General features: G+C 42.6%; 1 protein-coding gene across 1 annotated transcript in view; it reads left to right on the top strand.

Moving 5' to 3' along the window:
• The window catches only part of LOC126281783 (myogenesis-regulating glycosidase-like), a 42,590-nt gene that overhangs the window by 9,619 nt on the left and 11,271 nt on the right, over positions 1-21,700 (top strand). Inside the window, exons 2-3 of the mRNA XM_049980989.1 lie at positions 15,103-15,234; positions 20,712-21,682. Coding sequence (XP_049836946.1) covers positions 15,103-15,234; positions 20,712-21,682 — 1,103 coding nt within the window. The remainder of the gene's footprint in view (positions 1-15,102; positions 15,235-20,711; positions 21,683-21,700) is intronic.

Here is a 21,700-nt window from a genome sequence, read left to right as displayed (position 1 = left end):
TGTATTACTCGCGGTTCGATGATGCCATCTCCGAAAGCTTGAGATATGTTTTAAAAGTACCACCACTCGTTGGCCACATCCAGCAGTGTGCATCGCAAAGACATAAACATTGTTCATAAAATTCTGCAGGGAGTCCACCTGATCCTGGTGACTTCCTTTTTGTGACATTTTTAACAGATTCTCTGATACCGTCTTCAGTGAAGATTCGCTGTTTCCTCCTGCATCATTTGGAAGACAATTTTTCAGTCACGCTGATACATAGAAGATCGTTAACGTCATGTTTGCACTAGAGGTTCCTATTATATTCCTGTGCGTGAATTACGATTTCGCGCTCTTTTATTGGTTTGTTTACCGCTTCGTCGATAAGATAGTTCAAAAAAATCGCATGCGGTGTTCGACCATTCGCAAAGAGGTAGAAAAAAGCAGTTTCCTCGTAGCCTACATCTTTGTCTGAAATATAACTAAGTTGGCCTCCATTTTCGCAGCGTTGGAGCTGGTTTTTCGGCTTTGTACATCCCATCAATTGTTGTAAAATGTAAACAATGAATAAAGTGTTCTTAGCTGTTATGCCGTGGTCGGTGGATTTTAACTCAAAACCAACGTTCCACGCCATTTGCGGAGGACATTTTCATGGGACATCATAGCCTCATTACGTGTCCGATTTAGATGCTGGCTCGCCCCTGACGGCACAAAAATTCCTTTTGCGCGTGCTTCAGAGCAGTGGCGTGACGTTACATGTCTTCAATACTGGAGCGCAATTGATCGTTTTCAATTGCCGTCGTCCGCTGTGCACATGTTCTTCAGCACCCGGATCCAAATGTCATTCGCTTTTACGCCTTCCTGGTTCTTAATGAAGCTCCTCGGGTGCTTTACAATCGCTATGGCCTTTCTGTATGGCCTTTCATGGCATGTGCTTGTGGCTGCTAGTACTTGAGTCCTGTCAAAATTTAATGTGATGGTCTCCCGGTTGCAAAGGATGTTCCGAAACAGCTGATCTGTCAGTCTCCAGCCTTCTGCAATTGCCTCTGTGCTCTTCTTGTCATTTCTTGACAGTTCTTTTTGCAATATCCACATATACCTCCCCACATATTTACTATAAACTCCCGATTTTTCCAACTATTTGAGAGCATCCTTCGGCAATTTTAGGTTTTCCTATATCTTCCGGGTGGGGTCATAGATTTCCATGATGTTTCGTTTTCTCAAAATGTTTCCTATGCAGCCAGTGACGTCCTTAATGAAAGGAGGAAAACTTTCGGTTTCACAGGCGCTTGTGCATAGATATGGTATCTGCGCAGTGGTATTAACGCTATTTTTTTTACCTCAGTGGACTAATAACCAATCGTGAGCAATGCATTGGTGAGTTGGTTAATTCGACATCAATTACTGGCAGCCACATTCGGATATTGTGAAAGGTTTCACAGATGGGCCATAGAGACTGTAAAACGTCCCATAAACTTCTGTAGGAGGAAGTAGGGCGCCAAACTCAATGGGATTTAGATCCTGGCACTGAAGATGATGTTTTACACCATGAAGTGATAGCAACAGCAGACGACGGAGGTCGACAATAGTCAGTTGTGCTCGAGTATTCAAAACATGTGACGTCACGCCACTGCGCAGAAGTATGTGGAAAGGGAATTCTGCTGCAGTCAGCAGGAGTCGTGGTGTAAACTGGACACTCGAAGAAGTTACGAACCTCCACTAAAATGTCCTCCGCAGATAAAAACCAAGCGTTGGGTTTGAATCTGGAATCCATTGTACCACCGTATAACAGACCAAAATATTTCATAAATTGTGATTATTTCTCATTGTATGCACCCAGAGGCCTTGTGAGATATAAATTCTGTTTATTGTAGTGAGAATAGTGAGAGTTGAGTTTTATATAATTGATGTTTTCTGGTTGCATACTGTTTGACATGGTGGAGGTCATTCTGTTCCAGATACCTCACTATGCCTGAGATCAGAATACGTTCGAAAATTCTGCAACAAATAAATGTCAAATATATATGTGGACGACTTTTTTTACTCTTCACGTCTCTTCTCTAATCTTCACGATGCTTCCAACTAAGTGGCATACTTTTTTGAATGAGTGAGCTACAGACTCCAGCGAAGCCAGTCTCACATTAAGTTTCTGTTTCTATCTTCACGGATTTGAGTTTCATGTGTCTTGCGGAAAATACACGATACCCATTCATCATTAGCCTATCCGTTCGATTTTCCCCAAAAATCTCACTGCTATGAATTTAGATTTTTAAACAGCACACTGCAGCTTTACTGTTCGAGAGGGGCACTTCAGACTATGGCATTTTGCTGCGAATGTTTCATCAGTTAACCACTAAGATTTCAGTACTTTCAGCTGTCGAGCACATTTCTTTGGGCGGTATACCAAGACCCCTGGGCCATATACATCTATCGTTACCTGGACTAGATGGTAAGTTGACAGATTTGTTGAAACTCATTGAGCCAGGTTGATCTTTTCGACCTTCTTCACCAACAGCTGGAATGATCCAAGTATGAAACCGGAGCCCAGACAGCAAGCACCATTTGTTCCAAGGTATGCAATAATCAGCAGCTGACCACAGTCTGTTCCCTCAATGGCTGCCAGAATAGCCCCTTCAGCATTTTCAATGAGGCTCCCAGACATGCACCTGGTGTTTCGTCCGAGCTCTTGACGGTATTTCCATAAAAGGTGTCAGTATTCGCCATATTTGGACTGCAGACTTTTAATAGACCCTACCTCGTGTTGGCCTCTTCTTGAAACAAGACAAGCAAGTTTCTCAACTGGTGAAATAGATCTGTGGCTCGGTTTGGCTTCAGAAGAAGACGGTACGTCACATCTGCTGATTGTGGGGATGAGTAAAATACTTTGTCTCTGGTAGCTGTCTCCCCCAAATAAGATGCCTGGCCCAACCACTGGCACACCACACCGAGTCAAGTGGAGGTGAGGTGGTTCATTGCGTACTTACCTCGAAGAGAAAGGATTAGCACGATTATATGAGGTACCTTTGATATCTCTCATGTATGTCTGTTGGAAACCCTACAAATACACCAATTTACATCGGATTTGAATATTTCTACAGTAGTCAAAACAACTTACAGTGCATGACATTGACTAACTCGTCTTATGTTCCATAACACCACTCACTGTAGGGCTGCAATGTGGCATAACACATATTACAAGAGGCTGTAGCTCACTTATAGACCATAAAAAAAATCAGTATACTGCATTTCGTCGCCCGTTAATTTGAATCAGCAAATCACGATATAATCCCAGAGCTGCCATTTTAGCTGTGAAAAGTGCCCAAACAATCTGAATTACATGTGCCATTATTAATTATATTTACCCAAAAAGTTACATAAATTGTATGACTTGTAGTATTTCCACATTTAAAAAATGTCATCACTCGCACGCATGCTCACAACAAGCAATTAAAGCAGTACTAGTGATCATCCATAGTTTGATCCCTATGCCATACTTGGTGTAAGGAAAAACGGCTGGTCAGATTATAGCATCTTCCACATCAAATTGTTCTATGAATCTTATCAAGTGTTAAACTTTTCTTTCCATGTCTAAATTTCTTCAGAATCCAAACTGATCGGTTTCTACCAGTTTTTCCGTTCTTTTGTAAGGAATTCATGTGGGTGTTTTTCAACCATCACTTATCAAACTGATAGTTCGGTACTATTCACACCTATCATCACCTGCTTTCTTTGGACTTGGAATTATTACATTATTCTTGACGTCTGAGGATATTTCGCTTGTCTCATTAAACTTGAGCATTAGATGCAGGAGTTTTGTCATGGCTCTCTGCCCCAAGGCTTTGATTTGTTCCGACAGAATATCGTCTATATCCAGTGTCTTGTTTCGAGGTGGTGTTTTCAGTGCTCCATCTCAGTTTTCTTGCAGATCTCTCCTATCTCATCTACATTCTATTCCCTTTCTGCAATATTGCCTTCTAGTTCATCTCCCTTGTTTAAAACCTCTATATACTTCTTCTGCCTTTAAGCTTTCCCTTCTATGCTTAGAACTGGTTTGACCTCAGAGCTCTGGATATTCATATGTGTGCTTCTCTTTTCTCCAAAGACGTCTTTCATTTTCCAGTAGGTGGTATCTGTTGTATCCTAGTAAAATATGCTTAATTTTTAAATTTGTCCTCTAGGCACTGCAGTTAGACATTTTTCAGTTCCTGTCAATATATTTTTAGACGTTTGTATTCCCTTTCACCTGCTTCATTTTTTCCTTTTCGTCAATTAAATTAAATAACTCCTATCTTGCCGAAGGATTTCTATTAGGCCTTACCTTTTCATCTACGTGATCCCTGTTACCTTCGCTATTTCCTCGCTCAAAGCTACCCATTTTTCTTCTATTGTATTCCTTTTTCCTGTTCTAGTCAATAGTTGTCTAATGCTCTATCTTAAACTCTCAGAAACCTCTCGTTCTTTCAACCTGCATCTGTCCTACCTCCTTGAGTTCCTATCTTTTTGCAGTATTTAGTTTTAATCTACAGTTCATAACCAATAATTTGTCGTCAGAGTCCAAATCAGACGCTGGAAAAAGTCTTACAGTTTAAAATCTGGTTCCGAAATCTCTGTCTTACCATTATATAAACAGTATGAAACTGTCCAGTTTCTTCATGTCTCTTCCACGTATACAACATTCTTCCATGATTCTTAAATCAAGTGTTAGCTATGATTAAATTACGCTCTGTGCTAAGGCTGCCAGACTTCCTCTTTCATTCCTATCCCCAAGTACACCATTAGATGTAAATTTTTCTTTTCCTCCATTTCATGCTATCGAATTCGAGTCCCCCATTATGATTGAATTTTCGTCTCCATAAACCATCTGAATAATTTCTGTTATCCCATCAAACATTTCTTCAATACTTTCATCATCTGCGGAGGTAGTTGACATATCAACATATACACCTGTGGTAGCTTTGTATCTGCCTTGGCTGCAATTATGTGTTCACAGCCTTCGTAGTAGCCTGTCCGCATTTCTATTTTTTATGAATTATGAAACCTACTCCGGCACTACACCTATTTGATTTTTCATTTATACCCCTGTATTCAGCTGACCAGAAGTCCTGTTCCTCTTGCCACCAGACTTCACTAATTGCTACTGTGTCTAGCTGCAACTTCCCATTTCCTTTTCTAATTTTCTATCCTGCCTGCACGATTAAGGGACCTGACATTCCACGCTCCGATCCATAGAACGCCAGTTTTATTTCTCCTGATTACATCCTCCTGAACAGTTCCCACCCAGAGATCCGAATGAAGGACTATTTTAGCTCCAGAATATTTTACTCAAGAGGTCGCCAATGTAATCTAATTGTATAGAGCAACACGCCTTCGTGTACGGTCATAGTTTCCTGTTGGTATCAGCCGTTTGTAGTATCTGCACGACAAAGCCAATTTGGTCGATATTAAAAAATCATATCAGTCGTTCTTCCAAATTGTTGCCCCTGTAACTACTGAAAAGGCTTCTTCTGGCCTCTCGACAGATACCCCTCCATTGTGCTTGCCCCTATGGTACGGGCAATTATTATATTTCTGAAATGCTTTGAATCAACTATATTGAATACTACATAAAATACTTGTCTTGCCACATTTTGTAAATGGCGTTTGTTGAATTTTGTTAATTAGTACAGAAAACGAGATTTCTGTTATGGCAGTAAGAAACTTGGGATTATATTTAGTAATTTGCTGTGACTTTTGGAGATTCCAGTTGCTACCAAACTCGAAAACTTTGTTAATTTACAATAAGTGAACATAGAACATATGTACCACTTTTGAAAGAACAACTAAATGTCACACAATATTTTAGTTATAATATGTGCTAAAGCAACTAAATTACAAACGCCGATTTACTATGAATTAAGTAATGTAAAACACTCGAAATTTCGGAAAATGCTGATAAATGTGGTTTATTTACATAGATATACACTAAACGTTGGGGCGAACGTTCTTTGAATGTGATTACTATCATGCAGTTATAATTTTGTATATCACAAATTTTGATTGGAACTGCTGTTATCGTACAAAATACATTCACACATGTTGCGATACAATCAACACAAAATGCCCGTTTCTGTGAAGTTCGTGGATCTAAGTTATCGAGAAGAAGTTATATGACACACTTGATGATAATAAGGGACAGACATTGCAAACAGTTTCTATTAATTATGTCGTGTCTTTATCACATCCATAACTTTTTGACTTGGTGTTTTTGAATCTTTTTTGTCATCGAAATATGTGATATGTTTGTTTGTTTTAAGAGTTTGTTGATATTTTGTATGGAATTGTCTTCAGCACCATGTATTAATTTGCAATTTCGTAGTGGAGGAGTAGTGTAGAGATCACAGTGATACAAAACAGAACAAAATATTTAATTTTTTTGAAGGTGGATAGAACGAGAAAATCATTAAAAGATGTTTGGGAAGAAAGCAAGTAACATCGATAATTGTGTAAATTCGAAAATGCTAATAAATACCGTTTAGCAACATCTTTTGATTTCTAGTAAATATACCATGTTACGGCATTTCTGGCACAAAGAAAACACCATAAATACGCTTATACACGTAAACGTAAGTAAAGCGTCTTAAGAACTGCACAAATTGAACACTCAGCTTGTTTCCTTACATCTCTTACACTATCGTGTCAAAAATGAACACTGCAGCATCATCAATAAATCTTACAAAACAACGTAAAATATGAAGCACAACAGCGCGTGTCTTCATTTGGAGCGACTAACAATACCATCGGTTGATAAGACTCTAACTACAAATGACACCGGCAGATCATAATACATTTCCATCAAATAGTGCAGTGATAAATTCATTCTCGGCTAAGCAATGATAAGTTCATACCTGACAGGTCCATAAAAATTCACTCTAAATGGTCAAACGATATCATGTTCTTCTATTTGTTCTTACCATTTTTGTCCCCATGTTTAACATCGTTGTGTACTCTGTTCATCTTTATTTTTTCTTTAAGCACTCACCCAACAAAACACTTCTACACTATTGGTATTCCCAGCGTTTGCTCACGCTACTAGTAAGTCTGTGGCAAGGCGTCTTTTAGAAAGTGTGAAATTTTATTTCTGACGCTTCGAAAGTATGAAAAGGCAGCAGTCATTCTGATATGCAGCTTTGACATTCAGCCCACTTTGGAACCTTTGGCCAAATAAATTTTAAGAATTTCAGAACCGAGTCTGGGGTAAAAAATATTTATTACATTCGCTTCGACCGCACAGTCTGAGAAACACTTCAGTGCACAGCCTTAGGCCCTTTGCTATCTTTGCCAATCTGTCGGATCACGATGTGAAACTGTCTTTGACTTACCTGGAATATCCCTCCTTGGACATGGACACTTCTGATAGTAATTGTTGCAGGGTGTTTGCTACCAGACCTTTCACGCCGTACACAAATACGGCCGTCTCTCTGATGTAGTATAAAACGCGATTCAACCGCAAAAATCTTCTGTCACAAATCAGTGGATGTCCTTTTGTGGTGCTGGAGGAGTGCAAATTCCAACCTTCGTCGCCGACAAACAGCAGTCACCGTGGATGCATGAACCAGGAGCCTGTTACGGGGGCTCATTCGCAGCAAAGTTTGCTCATCTTTGAGGAGACATTGTTTGTTGCGACCAGGCGAAGCTAGTGTCTTCCAGGTACAATGGTGGGTTCTTTGATTGCTCCACGAAAGGGCTCATCACGCTATAACACCTGAAATATCACTTATTACATTCTTGAATAAAAGACTTACTTTGGCCGACTTATTTGGAGCAGGACTACGAATAACTTAGAGCTATCATGGAATAGCAAAGCATCGCTTGCTGCACTAATTATCAAACTGTCCTCTTGAGGTACAACGTAACATTTATAAAGTATATTTCATCATAAACTTTAACGATCACTGTCCTACTGGATGATGTTGTCTGCTGTTGGCGAGTCTCGAACTGCAGGAGAGATATTACTACACATGCTCATAAACGATGGATAATGCTGATACATGGTGAAACAACGCTCTCGTGGGCGGTTTGCGAGTTTAAATCATCTCGGAGTATGACAATGCGGTCGTCGCACGGTGGCGCTGGCAGCAGTCCACATACGCAGAGGTGTGATGGTGCATGTCAGAGTACGGTGCAGCGAATAAGTGTGCAGACGTTTTAATACGTGCTAATGGTGACTGTATATTGAAAATGGCTTGATGACGTTATGAGGGGTAGAATACTAGGGCGACTGGAGGCTGGTCATAGCAGGTCGTAGCTCGGACGTTCCGTGAGCCACAAAATGTGATCTCAAGATTATGGCAACGATTCCAGCAGACAGGAAACGCGTCCAGGCTACACAGAAAGGGGCGTCCACAGTGTACAACACCACAACAAGACCGATATCTCACCATCAGTGCCAGCAGAAGGCCACGGAGTACTGCAGGTAGCCTTGCTAGGGACCTTACCGCAGCCACTGCAACAATTGTCTCCCGACGCACATTCTACAGACGACTAAACAGACATGGTCTATTCCCTCGGAGACCTACAAGGTGCATTACACTGACCCCTTATCACAGGAGAGCCTGTAAAGCCTGGTGTCAAGAACCCAGTACATGGTCATTGGATCGGTGGTCCCAGGTTGTGTTCATGGACGAGTCCATGTATAGTCTGAACAGTTATTCTCTCCGGGTTTCCATCTGGCGTGAATCAGGAACTAGATACCAACCCCTTAATGTCCTTGAAAGGGACCTGTATGGAGGTCGTGGTTTGATGGTGTGGGGTGGGATTATGATTGGTGCACGTACACCTCTGCGTATCTTTGATAGAGGAACTGTAACAGGTCAGGTGTATCGGGACGTCATTTTGCACCAGCATGTACGCCTTTTCAGGGGTGCAGTGGGTCCCACCTTCCTCCTTATGGATGATTACGCACGGCCCCACCGAGCTGCCATCGTGGAGGAGTACCTTGAAACAGAAGATATGAGGTGAATGGAGTGGCCCTCCTGTCCTGCAGACCTAAACCCCAACGAGCACCTCTGGAATGCTCCCTGTCTACGTATCGCTGCACCTCTTCAAACCCCTACGACATTTCAGGAGCTCCGACAGGCACTGGTGAAAGAATGCAAGGCCATACCCCAGCAGCTGCTCAACCACCTGGTCCATAGTATGCCAGCCCATTGTGTGGCCTCTGTAGGTGTGCATGGGGATCATATCCCATATTAATTTGGGGGTACACGTGCAGGAAACAGTGGCGTTTTGTAGCACATGTGTTTCGGGACGGTTTCCTCAACTTTCACCAATACCGTGGACTTACAGATCTGTGTCGTGTGTGTTCCCTATGTACCTCTGCTATTAGCGCCAGTTTTGTGTAGTGTCACGGTGTGTGGCACCACATTCTGCAATTATCCTTAATTTATGAGCATGAGTGCAGATCAACATTACAGTGAGCTCAGCGTTAGGACTCAAAGGAGGGGGGCGGGGGCTGTGGCTTTCCGGACTGCCTCCCATGCATTATTGTGGATTGCAGTGAGCCCTCGCTGTGTTGTATCGATTCGCGTTTCCAACTTTGGCATGGCAACGCAATCTCTGGACGATACCTCCCTGTTGGTAGCATCTTGGTACATCTTGACGGCCAGCTGCTCAACAGTTGCACGTCTACTCGCCCTTACTCTTCTCTGCAGCCGTCGTTCAGCCCTGCCCCAGAGGTTCATCAGAGTTGTGTCGGCACCGGTTTTGGATAGGGCCGTTTTGCAGGCACGGTATACTTTAACCACTGCGGCACGACGTCAGTTTACGAACTTAGACGTTTCGGAAATGCTGCCACCCATGGCCCGAAATGTGTGATCACGAACTACTGGCCGTCAGGTAAATCACTGCATTTCCGCATTGCGACAGTGACTGCACTGTTGTCCGCGTCACCCAGACGTTTTTTATACAATGTGTTCCGAAACAGTCTGAAAAGTAGGACAGGCTGTGCCAAGAAAAATTTTGAAGAAAAAATTTAAATGCGTTGCGCCCTTTTCGAGTTTATTAGTCATGAACTTAGTTAATCAGGCCAATGAGTGCGCAAATTCAAACTGCTCGACAAACACGTTGTCGCCTAACGTGTTCGTTTCTGTATGTCCATCTTTTCACAGATGGTTGCGGGACCTCGGCTGCTCAGTATTTTACACTATCAAATCAGACACCTTTCAGCCGTCTAAATTTCCGAATTGTTATTTTATTGGGCTGCCATTTTCGGTGAAATACTACGCCGTCTTCAGGCGTGCTGACCGACGTGTAGGAAGATTCCCACCTTTGTCCAGTCAAAATAGGGGTCAGCATTCAAAGACTGGTACCCGTAGATTTTTGAGACAGTAATCACTGCAGACGTCACCTGCAGAGTCGGAGACACTCGCGCACCCACCCTATAGACTTGACCTCTCCCCATGCGACTATCATGCATTAAATCCCTTAAAAAAGGTTTTGAAGGGTCAACGATAATGTGCAATAGGCAATTAAACACTCCTTCACGCAGCAGGAAAAAGTGTATTAGCAAATGGGTATCTTCATTCTGGTGCATCGGTTAGAAGATAGCCTCAGTGCTCACGGCGATTTTGTCTGGGTGGCATACAGATTCTGGACTGTTTGGCCTTCGAACGGAAACTTTGCGATCTCCCCTCATATTTCTCCTCTCTTTGTTTTCTTTCCATCTAGTTCTAGCCCCCATCTGATTAATCGTTTGTCTTCCTTAAACATTCTCCAATATATCCTTTATCTCATCACAAATTATTTCAGTCGCTTCTTTATTTGCGGAGGCAGCTGGCTTGTAATCATATACTAGTGTGTTGGGTGCTGGCTTCGTGTCTATCGTGGCTACGATAATGCGTTCACTACGCTGCCCGTAGCAGCAAAAGTTATCCACATTCCTAATTTCTTATTAATTACTAGACCTGCACTTGCATTGACTGCACTTCGCTAACACCCACTGCAGTTTTGAGGGACCCATTTATCTTTTAAGATCTCTAGCCTGCCGACCCAGTTAACGGATGTAAGATTACACACCCCGACCTGTAGACTACCAGTCTTGTTTCTTCTGATCACAAAGATTTTGCTTAATCGTCCCCGTGCCGTTTTCCGCACGGGGGACTATTTTCGCTCCGCATTGTTTTACCCATGAGGTTGCAATCATCATTTAATTTTGCAGCAGAGCTGCATGTCCTTTACCTTACAGCAAGGCCATGTTGGCTAATGTTACAAGGCTACATTAGTCTATCATCCACACAGCTGGCCCTGTAACAGGTGGCTGTGCCTGTTGAACAACCATGAGTTCGTCAGGCCCCTCCACACATACCACATAAATGCTGCCTGCATACACTGTACGGTAATCTGTATCGCTGAGGCACGCAAGCGACCCCACGTCGGCAAGGTACATGGTCCACAAATCTAGATAAAGCTATCTGATCTCCGTGATACTACGCATCAACTACTCTGGCTAATATGTTATGTCAACTGTGACAATTATGATGAACCTCGATTACTTTGATATTAATAACTGTCTCATCATACTACTAACAGATGATAATTACCTTGTTGTCGTACTAAATGTATATGGCAATAGTAATTAAAGAACTCAACTGATTACCTTTATTTGTATATATATATACATACCTGTCTACTAAGGCACCAGCACCGGCAGAGGAACTTCTGCAGCTTCTTTGTGTTTCACAGCGACTTTCGCCGTTTTTTTAGGTGAGCTATCACTTTTGCACGTGCGACATACGTAAATTAATGTCATAACTGTTTAACGTAGTTTGTTAAGTCATAGCGAGATTCTGTTGTGACCAGTAACTCTGAAACCTACGAGACTAGTAAAGTACTTTTCTATAGTCTTTTAACAACAGCCATGCTGGAAGGGAGGACAATTACAATTATAATAAGCACTGGGGATGTCAGTACCACAGCGAGCCATTAATCACGCAATAGAGAGGCGTTGATACTGCCAGACGTGTGCTCTGTTCTTCTCTCGCAATTTAAATTACTATAACGCCCTTACGTGAATACGACAGTATATAAATAGCGAATGCGGCCAGTGAGCGTTGGGAAGTTTCACCCAAACCTCTTCGTAGTTGTCTTGCTAGTGTGAAATGTGCTCACGCATCAGGAAGGTAGGAAATATCCATGAATAAACGAAGATTACAATTTTTTACTGATATACGACAAGCGGAAACGCTTCTGAGACTACCAATGGCGTTCCACCACTATTTGACTGCTGAACATCAATAAAAAGAACTCGAAATGGCATTCTAGTTGAGGTAAATATTTGAGGGTGAAGATCAATCATTCTTGCATTACACTGTAGTGAATAGTCACACATATGTGAGATATTTTAAGTCGAATGGGAAGTCGCACTGCAACAAGTAGAAGGGCGTGGCTTCCCCACGAAGGAAAACACTTCGACGAGCTCAACCTGAGGATTCATGAGTGATAATATTTGGGCAATATCACCAGGGATACGTCACCACAGACAGTGGTGCAGGTGGAAAAGTTATATCGCAGTTTATCGAGAGAGCGTCTTTCAATACCTGCGTAGAAATTCTAAGCAAACTGCGACCTCGTCTGTTGTAGGATTTCCCACTCACTCTCAGATGACGCTCACCTTTGTATTTGAAGCCTCGTAGCACAAACGCTCACTCTGGTACACTGAAGGCGTAGATCTCTGTCATAGATTTTTTCACAAAAGTAGAAAAGTGCCTGACTGCCGACATCTTCTTTCGTTAGTGAAATCATTCTGTCCCCATTGCCCTAACCATTAAACATAACACGGGTGCGTTATAACGAGAAGAATAAAAGTTCCCAGCCGTTGGATGTTGGTCACCGACAAGCAGGGATGATAGTTTGAAAGGGTGAAGAAACATATTATGAAATGGATAACTTTATACCTGAAAAGAAAGTGTATAATGCTCAGCAAATGACCACATACATGTGGAGATACGACATTAAAACTTCTTGGCAAGGTTAGAGCCAACAACTCGGAGAAGAGGTGTCATCGAAACTATCTTTTCGGGATAGCTCCGAATTGCAAAAGAAAACATAGGAAATAATTATTATTTGATTTATGTACTTCCATTATTGCTTAAACTTTTGTTTCATATTTTTCAGAGAAGTAGTCAGTCAAGTTTTTGAATTATGAATGTTAGATTATTAGTCTATTGTTTCATAACAAACTGTTAAATTCTTACAAGTACTCTGCAAAAGTAACCAACCAATTTCAGATTGTGACTCTCAAAAGACAAGTTACAGGTAGTGCCATCAAAGTAGGTAATTTTAAAATCTGGTAGGTCATGAACTTGAGAGCTGTTGAATACCTACAACAAATTATTGTTTCCTGTTGTGTACTATTTCGTACACTGCGGTAAAGAGAAGTAGCCTACAGAGTGATGCAGAAGCTAAGATCATAACGTCACAAGGAAGCTTGACAGGAGGAGAAATGATCAGTAGACACGTAAATACAGTAAACAGAAGTTATACTTAATTTGTAGCTTTCTCTGTGAGTTACAAAAACCGTGAGTTCAGCTATTACACGAAGCAATCTCTGGAGCGTCCCGCAGTGTGAGGTTCCCGCTGGTAATACACGAGCGAACTATGAAAGCCTGGCCAAGACTGAAGCCTGCAGAAGAGCGCGACTGAGACTGGGGTGTGTAGCCGGCGGCGGCCATTGTGTATCGCGGCAGCAGAGGGCGCTCGTAGCCGCTGAAGGGGAAGGCGTGGCTCACTGGGCGAGAATCACTGGATACTCCAGGTCCACGCACGACCGCTGCCGACGTCTGCCGGAAACGAGCGTTTCCATTGCCAACTGTGTGACGCCTGTGAGGGTGCTATCCGTCTACCATACCACACCTGCAGTGTGTAATTTTACAGGTACCAAATCCTGCAGATGTTAGACAAGACGCTTTAATAATCGTTTGTTAACGCTGAACATCGGTCGAAAGCTAGATAAGACTTCTGAATAAGTGTTTCTCGATGCTGAACAACTTCCAAATGTTTTTTCTGCTCCCGGGTTCGATTACCGGCGGGGTCAGGGAGTTTCTTTGCTTCGTGATGACTGGGTGTTGTGTGCTGTCTTTAGATTAGTTAGGTTTAAGTAGTTCTAAGTTCTAGGGGACTGACGACCATGGATGTTAAGTTCCATAGTGCTCAGAGCCATTTGAAGCATTTGTTTTCTCTGCAATTGTAGAGTTCATTTAATATCTATCACATTATGGCATGTAAAAAAACTATAATATTCAACGATAAGTATTGATAATATTCGAGTAATAAATTTCATAGAGAAGTCAAGTGACTACTGATAAATTCAATGATCAAGACCTTTTTTCCGGCTGTCTGCTCTTTTTGAAAATTTCTGGCAGTTTCACAAAATTTTTTGGCGCATTATGGGTTCTCACTAGAGTATTCTGCACTGCAAAATTTAAGACAGACTACTGCACTTAATTTGATAATTTCCTAGTAGTGCCAATTTGTTCTGTGGATGTACATAATGAACAGAAACAAATCCAAATGCTGAAAGTATCCCATTCAAAACTTTCACGTTTGGCATTTTTGGAAGATGACTGCCAACAGGAGTTAAGTACTGTATAAACTACATATTTGAACCGCCAGCTGATGTTTTAAATATGCATTTGATACATTATCTTTAGAGGCAGCACACTCTCTTGTTATCAGAGGTAATCTTGATTCTTTGGAGTCAGTAAAGGCAATAAGTTCCTACCAGAATACCTGTTTACGATAGCATGTGTTATCGACACGCTCCACAGATAAATAAGATTTTCGTGTGACTTAAAAATACTGCTGATAGGTTATCAAGCTATTCCAGGTGGAAGTCAAGCTCATAGGACAAAAATATGAGGTATTTACGAGGTCTCGATAAATGGTAGAATCTGAAAATAGCCGAGAATTTGTTTTTCAAACGAATGAAACACTTAGTGCATGTGAATATTGTTTATGATAAACGTAGTACTATGTCATTCGTGACTTGGTGTCGTGTGTTGGGTGCCTACAGCGCCATCTGTTTTGTGGTCGTCACTTGGGGTGGTGCGTGACTACCAGTTAATTAGCCTGTATGCTTGTCTGCTGCAGCAATGTGGACGACCCCGACGCTTCTGCTGCTGCTGCTGGGTGTTTTGCTGGTGGCGACTGCCGCAACCGCGGCCGGCCTCGACACCCTCTACGACGAGGCCACCGGGCGCATCCTTATATTGACCGACAGGGGTGAGTGCGTGGAGCGCCAACAGCTAGCTGTCTGGCCACCTGCTCGGAGCAGCCACCCTGCTCGCTCTTAGCTACCGACGTCTGACCATTTCTAGACAATACATTCACAGTACACGATCAGTGCTGTAATCCACCACTAGAAGAAGAACCAAAAGTAGCAGGGTGCTTTTATGCATCAATGCAAATTCCTTCATGTAGCTAAACCTGTTCTTCTAATTAATGTGTATAATAACCAGCGTGAATAGATGTGAAATTTATGCTGTCTATTCTCAGTTGAACAACTTTCTACTGGAATGCAGTAACCGATGTCGCGACTTAAATGGCCAAAACTAAAAATACAAAAGTCATCGGTAAAAGGACTCACAAACTGCTTCGTCAGATCTTATGAGGGTACATGAGTCTTAAGTAATATTACACCGTTAAGTAGCTTTCAGTTTATCACGTATTCCACTGATAATACATCGTTCTGCAGAATGGTAAAGTAATAAAAAAAATTATGCAACAACCAACTTGACCAGTCGTAGATATATTTGCAGTCAGCCGTTATTTTTGAAAACATCATTTAGGCTACTTGTATCAGCGCCTCAGTAGCGTTTTCTGCAGGACCCAACATAAAAAAAATGTATTACAGCAGTCGACCGACCGCTGTTCCACACTTCATATTTTTAGGTTGGGTTGAAAAACATTATAATTATGTCTTTGTGGCATCGGCTCATATTTGGCAGTAAATTTTGAGATGAATCCGTCAAAGGTTGTGGTGTTTTGGGAGGTTCTAACCGCACATCCACGTACATCACCAGCCAATACCTGTTTCGCTGCATACCTATTGGGATCATTTCCAGGCACTCATGCACAGAAATTAACCGATACGTTCAGCTTACAGAATCAATTTTTTTTGTCCGCCAAAAATCGTCAAGTAGGACATGAATTTACGTTAATTGCGGTTGCTTCAAAGTTAACGTTCTGTGTAAGTAGGCTGTTTAGGTTTTTATGTTGGTAACGTCACGTAGCGCTCTGTACGAAAATCACTGGCTGTGCTGTGTGCAGTCTGGGACTGGAATATGCACTATTGTAGTGTTCGGCACCTGGATATGAAAGCGCGTAGCGTTGTGCAGTTGGAGGTGAGCCGCCAGCAGTGGTGGATGTGGGGAGACAGATGGGAGAATTTTGAGAGCGGACGATCTGGACGTGTGTCCATCAGAAAGAGTAAATTTGTAATATTGGATATCATGAACGGACAAGGACTTGGAAGAGTAGTTGAACGGAATGGACAGTGTCTTGAAAGGAGGATATAAGATGTACATCAACAAAAGCAAAACGAGGGTAATGGAATGTAGTCGAATTAAGTCGGGTGATGCTGAGGGAATTAGATTGGGAAATGAGGCACTTAAAGTAGTAAAGGAGTTTTGCTATTTGGGGAGCAAAATAACTGATGATGGTCGAAGTAGAGAGAATGTAAAATGCAGACTGGCAAGGACCAGGAAAGCGTTTCTGAAGATGAGAAATTTGTTAACATCGAGCATAGATTTAAGTGTCAGGAAGTCGTTTCTGAAAGTATTTGTATGGAGTGTAGCCATGTATGAAAGTGAAACATGGACGATAACTAGTTTGGACAAGAAGAGAATAGAAGCTTTTGAAATGTGGTGCTACAGAAGAATGCTGAAGACTAGATGGGTAGATCACATAACTAATGAGGGGTTATTGAATAGAATTGGGGAGAAGAAGTGTTTGTGGCACAACTTGACAATAAGGGACCGGTTCGTAGGACATGTTCTGAGGCATCAAGGGATCACAAATTTAGCATTGGAGGGCAGTGTGGAGGGTAAAAATCGTAGAGGGAGACCAAGAGATAAATACACTAAGCAGATGCAGAAGGATGCAGTTTGCAGTAAGTACTGGGAGATGAAGAAGCTTGCACAGGATAGGGTAGCATGGAGAGCTGCATCAAACTAGTCTCAGTACTGAAGACAACAACAACAACAACAACATGAACTGACATATACATGATGACTTTTGAACATTATTAAGGTAATTACATTGTTTGTTCTCTACCAAAATCTTTCATTTGCTGCCTATTTTCATCAGTAGTTAGTACCTTCAGTAGTTACAATCTTTTATTTAGCTGGCAGTATTAGCGCACGCTGTTTGCAGTAGTTTGAGTAATGAAGATTTTTGTGAGCTAAGTGATTCATGAATGGTATAGGTTATTGTTAGTCAGAGCCATTCTTTTGTAGGGATTATTGAAAGTCAGATTGCGTTGCGCTAAAAACGTATTCTGTCTCAGTTTAGTGATGATCAGAATAAGTAAAGAGAGAAAGGTCTGAGTACGTTCAGTTTTGCTCAGCTGTTTGAAAGTCAAATAGCATAAGAGGTTTATCAGCTCAGTCGTTCATAAATTTTTCTAAGGGGACGTTTCATCTGTTCTAAATTATTCATTTTTTTCCCGAATTTCTTCCGTTGCAACGCTCTAGTTTCTGGGCGTCATCAACTATTCGCAAATTTATTTCCACTCTTTCAGTGTTGGACGCCTTTCATATTTAATGTATCTGTTTTATTATTCAGTTCGCTAAAGATGAGTTCATTTAGCGCCTAATTTCGTCGATTCTGTGTTCACAATCAGATTTTACTCCTTTCCGAAACTATCTTTAGGTTCCACTATTAGCAAATTTAGAACTTCAGCTTTCCCGCCCGCATCTCGTCGTGGTGTGGTAGCGTTCTCGCTTCCCACGCAAGGGGTTCCCGAGTTCGATTCCCGGCAGGGTCAGGGATTTTTCTCTGCCTCGTGATGGCTGGGTGTTGTGTGATGTCCTTACGCTAGTTAGGTTTAAGTAGTTCTAAGTTCTAGGGGACTGATGACCATAGATGTTAAGTCCCATAGTGCTCAGAACCATTTTTTCAGCTTTCCCTGTCAAGCTTGTAAGCAAGTACTATCACTTCTCATTAAACGAATTGATTTTTTATTCGGTTTCTGATCTTCCTTTGAAACCGAAATATCAGTAACCTACTTATTGCCTGCACCATCTCCATTAACTGACTTTTGGTTTGAATTCCTCTCCGGTGTCAACCTTTTCATTTCAGAGGAGCACGTGCAACATCGCTTTGCTGAGTTTACTCCGCTTTGCGTCTTGTGATAGCTGTCATAGTTCCGCCTCTTAGCGTTGGCATAGCGTGTCTCACATGTGCCGTGTTAGTTGTCGTACACGTCACGTTGCTGTTCTTCGCCTAGTGTCCGGAGTTTGTGCAGTCCTTCCTTACACTACGTTATCTCGTATCGTGATGTCCAACATGTTTCCAAAGTCCATTCCACGTACAGGTACTGTCAGATTCAGTTTTGATAAATTCACCAGGAATGTCCAGCTCGGCTCTTTAGAGGCACGCGACTGGCTGGTGGACAGTGTCAATGTTAGTGCAGATTAACTGCATACTGCATACTTTGATTAGGAATTATATCTTTCTCTCATTAATTTTCTTGACCTGCTTTAGGTTGACAGTATGGTATTACGTCACGGTAATCAGATCCTCTTTACTCATCGTGCTGTTCCCACCATCATGGTTCTTTTGGCAAATGCAGAAGTGGTCCACACGAATATTCGGGTTCTTCTTCTGCTCGAAGGAGCCGACAGTTTTCTTAGGTCCACACTGCTTCCTTATGGGGATATATGACATATTCGAAGGGAACGCTTGTCTGCTCAGATTCGCTGACATGTACGTATAAGTGTTCGGTCGGTGTACATGCTGATTAAAAAAATACTCGCTCTCACTTACAGGTATGTGGCTATCAGGTATATGTTTATTGTGCCGGCCAGGAAGAAACCGGCTTTATTTGTAATGAGATGAGGCACCTACCTGCCAATTGTGCCCGACGTGTGGTGACATTAAAATCCCACCTACTAAACAGTGTAAAAATTTACTTCAGCGGCTCTTCTCCAACAAGACTCTGCAACTGAGCCAATCCCGATTATTGAGGATCAAAGTGGATCTTTGAGAGATAATGATTGTGATTTTGACCTCGCTGCTCACTCGTAAGGCTACTAACGCCGTCACTGCCGCGGTTTTCAAAACAAGGGTCGAAGAGCACAGGAGGATGACGCAGTTGAGGAGTGTTTTCCTTTGGCTCACACTTCGGATAGCCCTCTTTCAGAGAACTCTACTCTCCGTCCTGTTTGTGGTCGAGGAAGCAATGGGTGCTTCTGCACCACTTCAGGTGCTTACTGATAAGTCGTCTGGCCATTCTCCCTTCATACGGCCCTCCTGGTCAGCGCCACCTGTTAAGGAACCTGTCAAGTCACATGGGAACAGCACGAAAGTGGTTCTACGAACTCCCTCCCCGCCACTGAAACGTGAAATACAGAGCAATCAAGTAGAAGTAGATGTAGACGTAGAAAATGTCGCAGAATTAGGAGCGCGCACCTGTAACGTTTCGCAGATCAAACAGCGTTGTTTGACGCCTGTGGTAATATTTTCCCTGAGAGTATGGCAAAATTACAAGTGCAAGGAGAATACATGCGAGTTAAATGAAATATTTACTACACAGAACTTACGTGACAAATGAGAAGGTGTTGTATGTGAGGGTATAATTGTTATTAACGCCTTTACTGAAACATTCCGAGACGAATATTGTTAAAGTATATAATGATACGACGGAATAATATTGCTGCCCTATTGCTTGCATAAAACGTGGAATTTTCTAACTAAAGTAGAATGTGCTCCAGTACGGCTGTCATACATGGTGACATTCTTGATAGTGGCCAAGGAGCAGCCAACTTCGTGTCCTCTCTCAGATATATCAATGTGTTAGATTGTGGCATGATTTCAAATAACGCAAAACGATAGTTTCAATATATGGTGTGGGGTTCCTTTCTAGTACTGTTTTCTTGTAAGAAAACTGTCTACATAACACGTATGTTAAAGTGAATGCGCTTTTCGTGTTAATGTTACATTCTTTGCAACTGTATAGAGTGAAACATTCAATCGCCACACACTCTAGAATAATATTCTGCATGACTTGCCTACATGAGAAGTAGTAGTGCCTCTTATGATCTAATGTTATCCCAGGCGTGTGGCTGAATGTGTATAATTAAAAAAGATACGGAAATGATATTGGCAAGTACATATCAGGGGTTACTGTCGAAATAATAGATACTTTGTGCATGCTAGAGAATAAGTGTAGATTGTCGAACGTTTGAACAACAATGGTATAGTGGACTGACAGCAGAGGTTACTGTAGTCGTGGCGTTACTTGTACATAAAACGCTGACGTAGACCTCTAATCCATAAGAAGAATTAAAATTCAGCCATTTGTGGGATATGGCGCGCTACATGTTTCTGGTGTTCCATTACTGAAGGTTATCAATTCTCTTTATGGCAATCGTATATTTATATTATAGTCTACTTGAGTGATTCATAATAGCTCTCTTTTATTATATTTATGACTACAGCAAATTCACTCACAGGAGATAATTACTTGCGTGTTTTAGGCGGCCAGGAGGTGGAACTGGGATACATCGAGGTTCTCGGAGACGAGCTGCCTGCAGCTCCGCGCCACGAGAGACGTCTGGATGAGGAGTCCTTCGACTTTGGAAGCTCCAGGTTCGTCTTACGGCGCCAAGACAGGGCGGGCCGTTGTTTTGAAGGCCTGCTGACGATTGACGTTCCGACTGCGCCCATCAGACTGTGTCAGCGCCACCTTTCGAGCCACATCTACGGAGGTATCGAATCGACCTACCAGAAGTGGCCAACGGAGCAGAACGTGTACGACCACTACGCATACGTCACCAACAAGAGGGACCACGCCGCCATCGCCTCGCGCTACTGGCTCTTCTCCGACGGCAGAGCCGCCCGCGTACATGCAAACAGTCCTCTCTTCATCGACCAGAACACCGACGCGACCCTCAACAAACTGTGCTTCACTGCCGAGAACGAGTCTCCTTACCCAGAGGACCGAACCGACAACGTGCTGCAGTTCGAGCTGTGTTCGTACGAGGACCCGAGACAGGCGCACGAGCACGTCCTCCAGACGTACATGGGCAAGCCCGACGAGATCCCAGACGAACGCATGGCAACATATCCCATCTGGACAGTGGCGCCTCCAGAAGACAACGTGAGGGACAGGGTCGCCAATATAATTGAGCACGGGTTCGACTACAGCGTTATCGAGATATCTGACAAATGGGAAACGTGCTACGGCAGTATGACCGTCGACACGACCAAGTTCACCGACATGCGTGCGCTCACGGATGACCTCCACGCTCTAGGGTTCTCCGTCGCGTTGTGGATGCACCCATTTGTAAACGAAAACTGCGAGCCGTATTTCTCTGAGGCGCTGGCCAACGGGTACCTCGTGCAGAACAGTAACGGCAGCACGGCCACTCGCTGGTGGAGGGGATATGGCGGCGTTGTCGACTTCACCAACCCAGACGCAGCAGCTTGGTGGACGGACAAACTTTCTGTGAGTAGCTTCGCTGGC

The sequence above is a fragment of the Schistocerca gregaria genome, chromosome 7 (genome assembly GCF_023897955.1).
Source record: "Schistocerca gregaria isolate iqSchGreg1 chromosome 7, iqSchGreg1.2, whole genome shotgun sequence".
In the NCBI taxonomy this organism is placed as follows: domain Eukaryota; kingdom Metazoa; phylum Arthropoda; class Insecta; order Orthoptera; family Acrididae; genus Schistocerca; species Schistocerca gregaria.
This window is presented reverse-complemented; position numbering and strand designations above follow the sequence as displayed.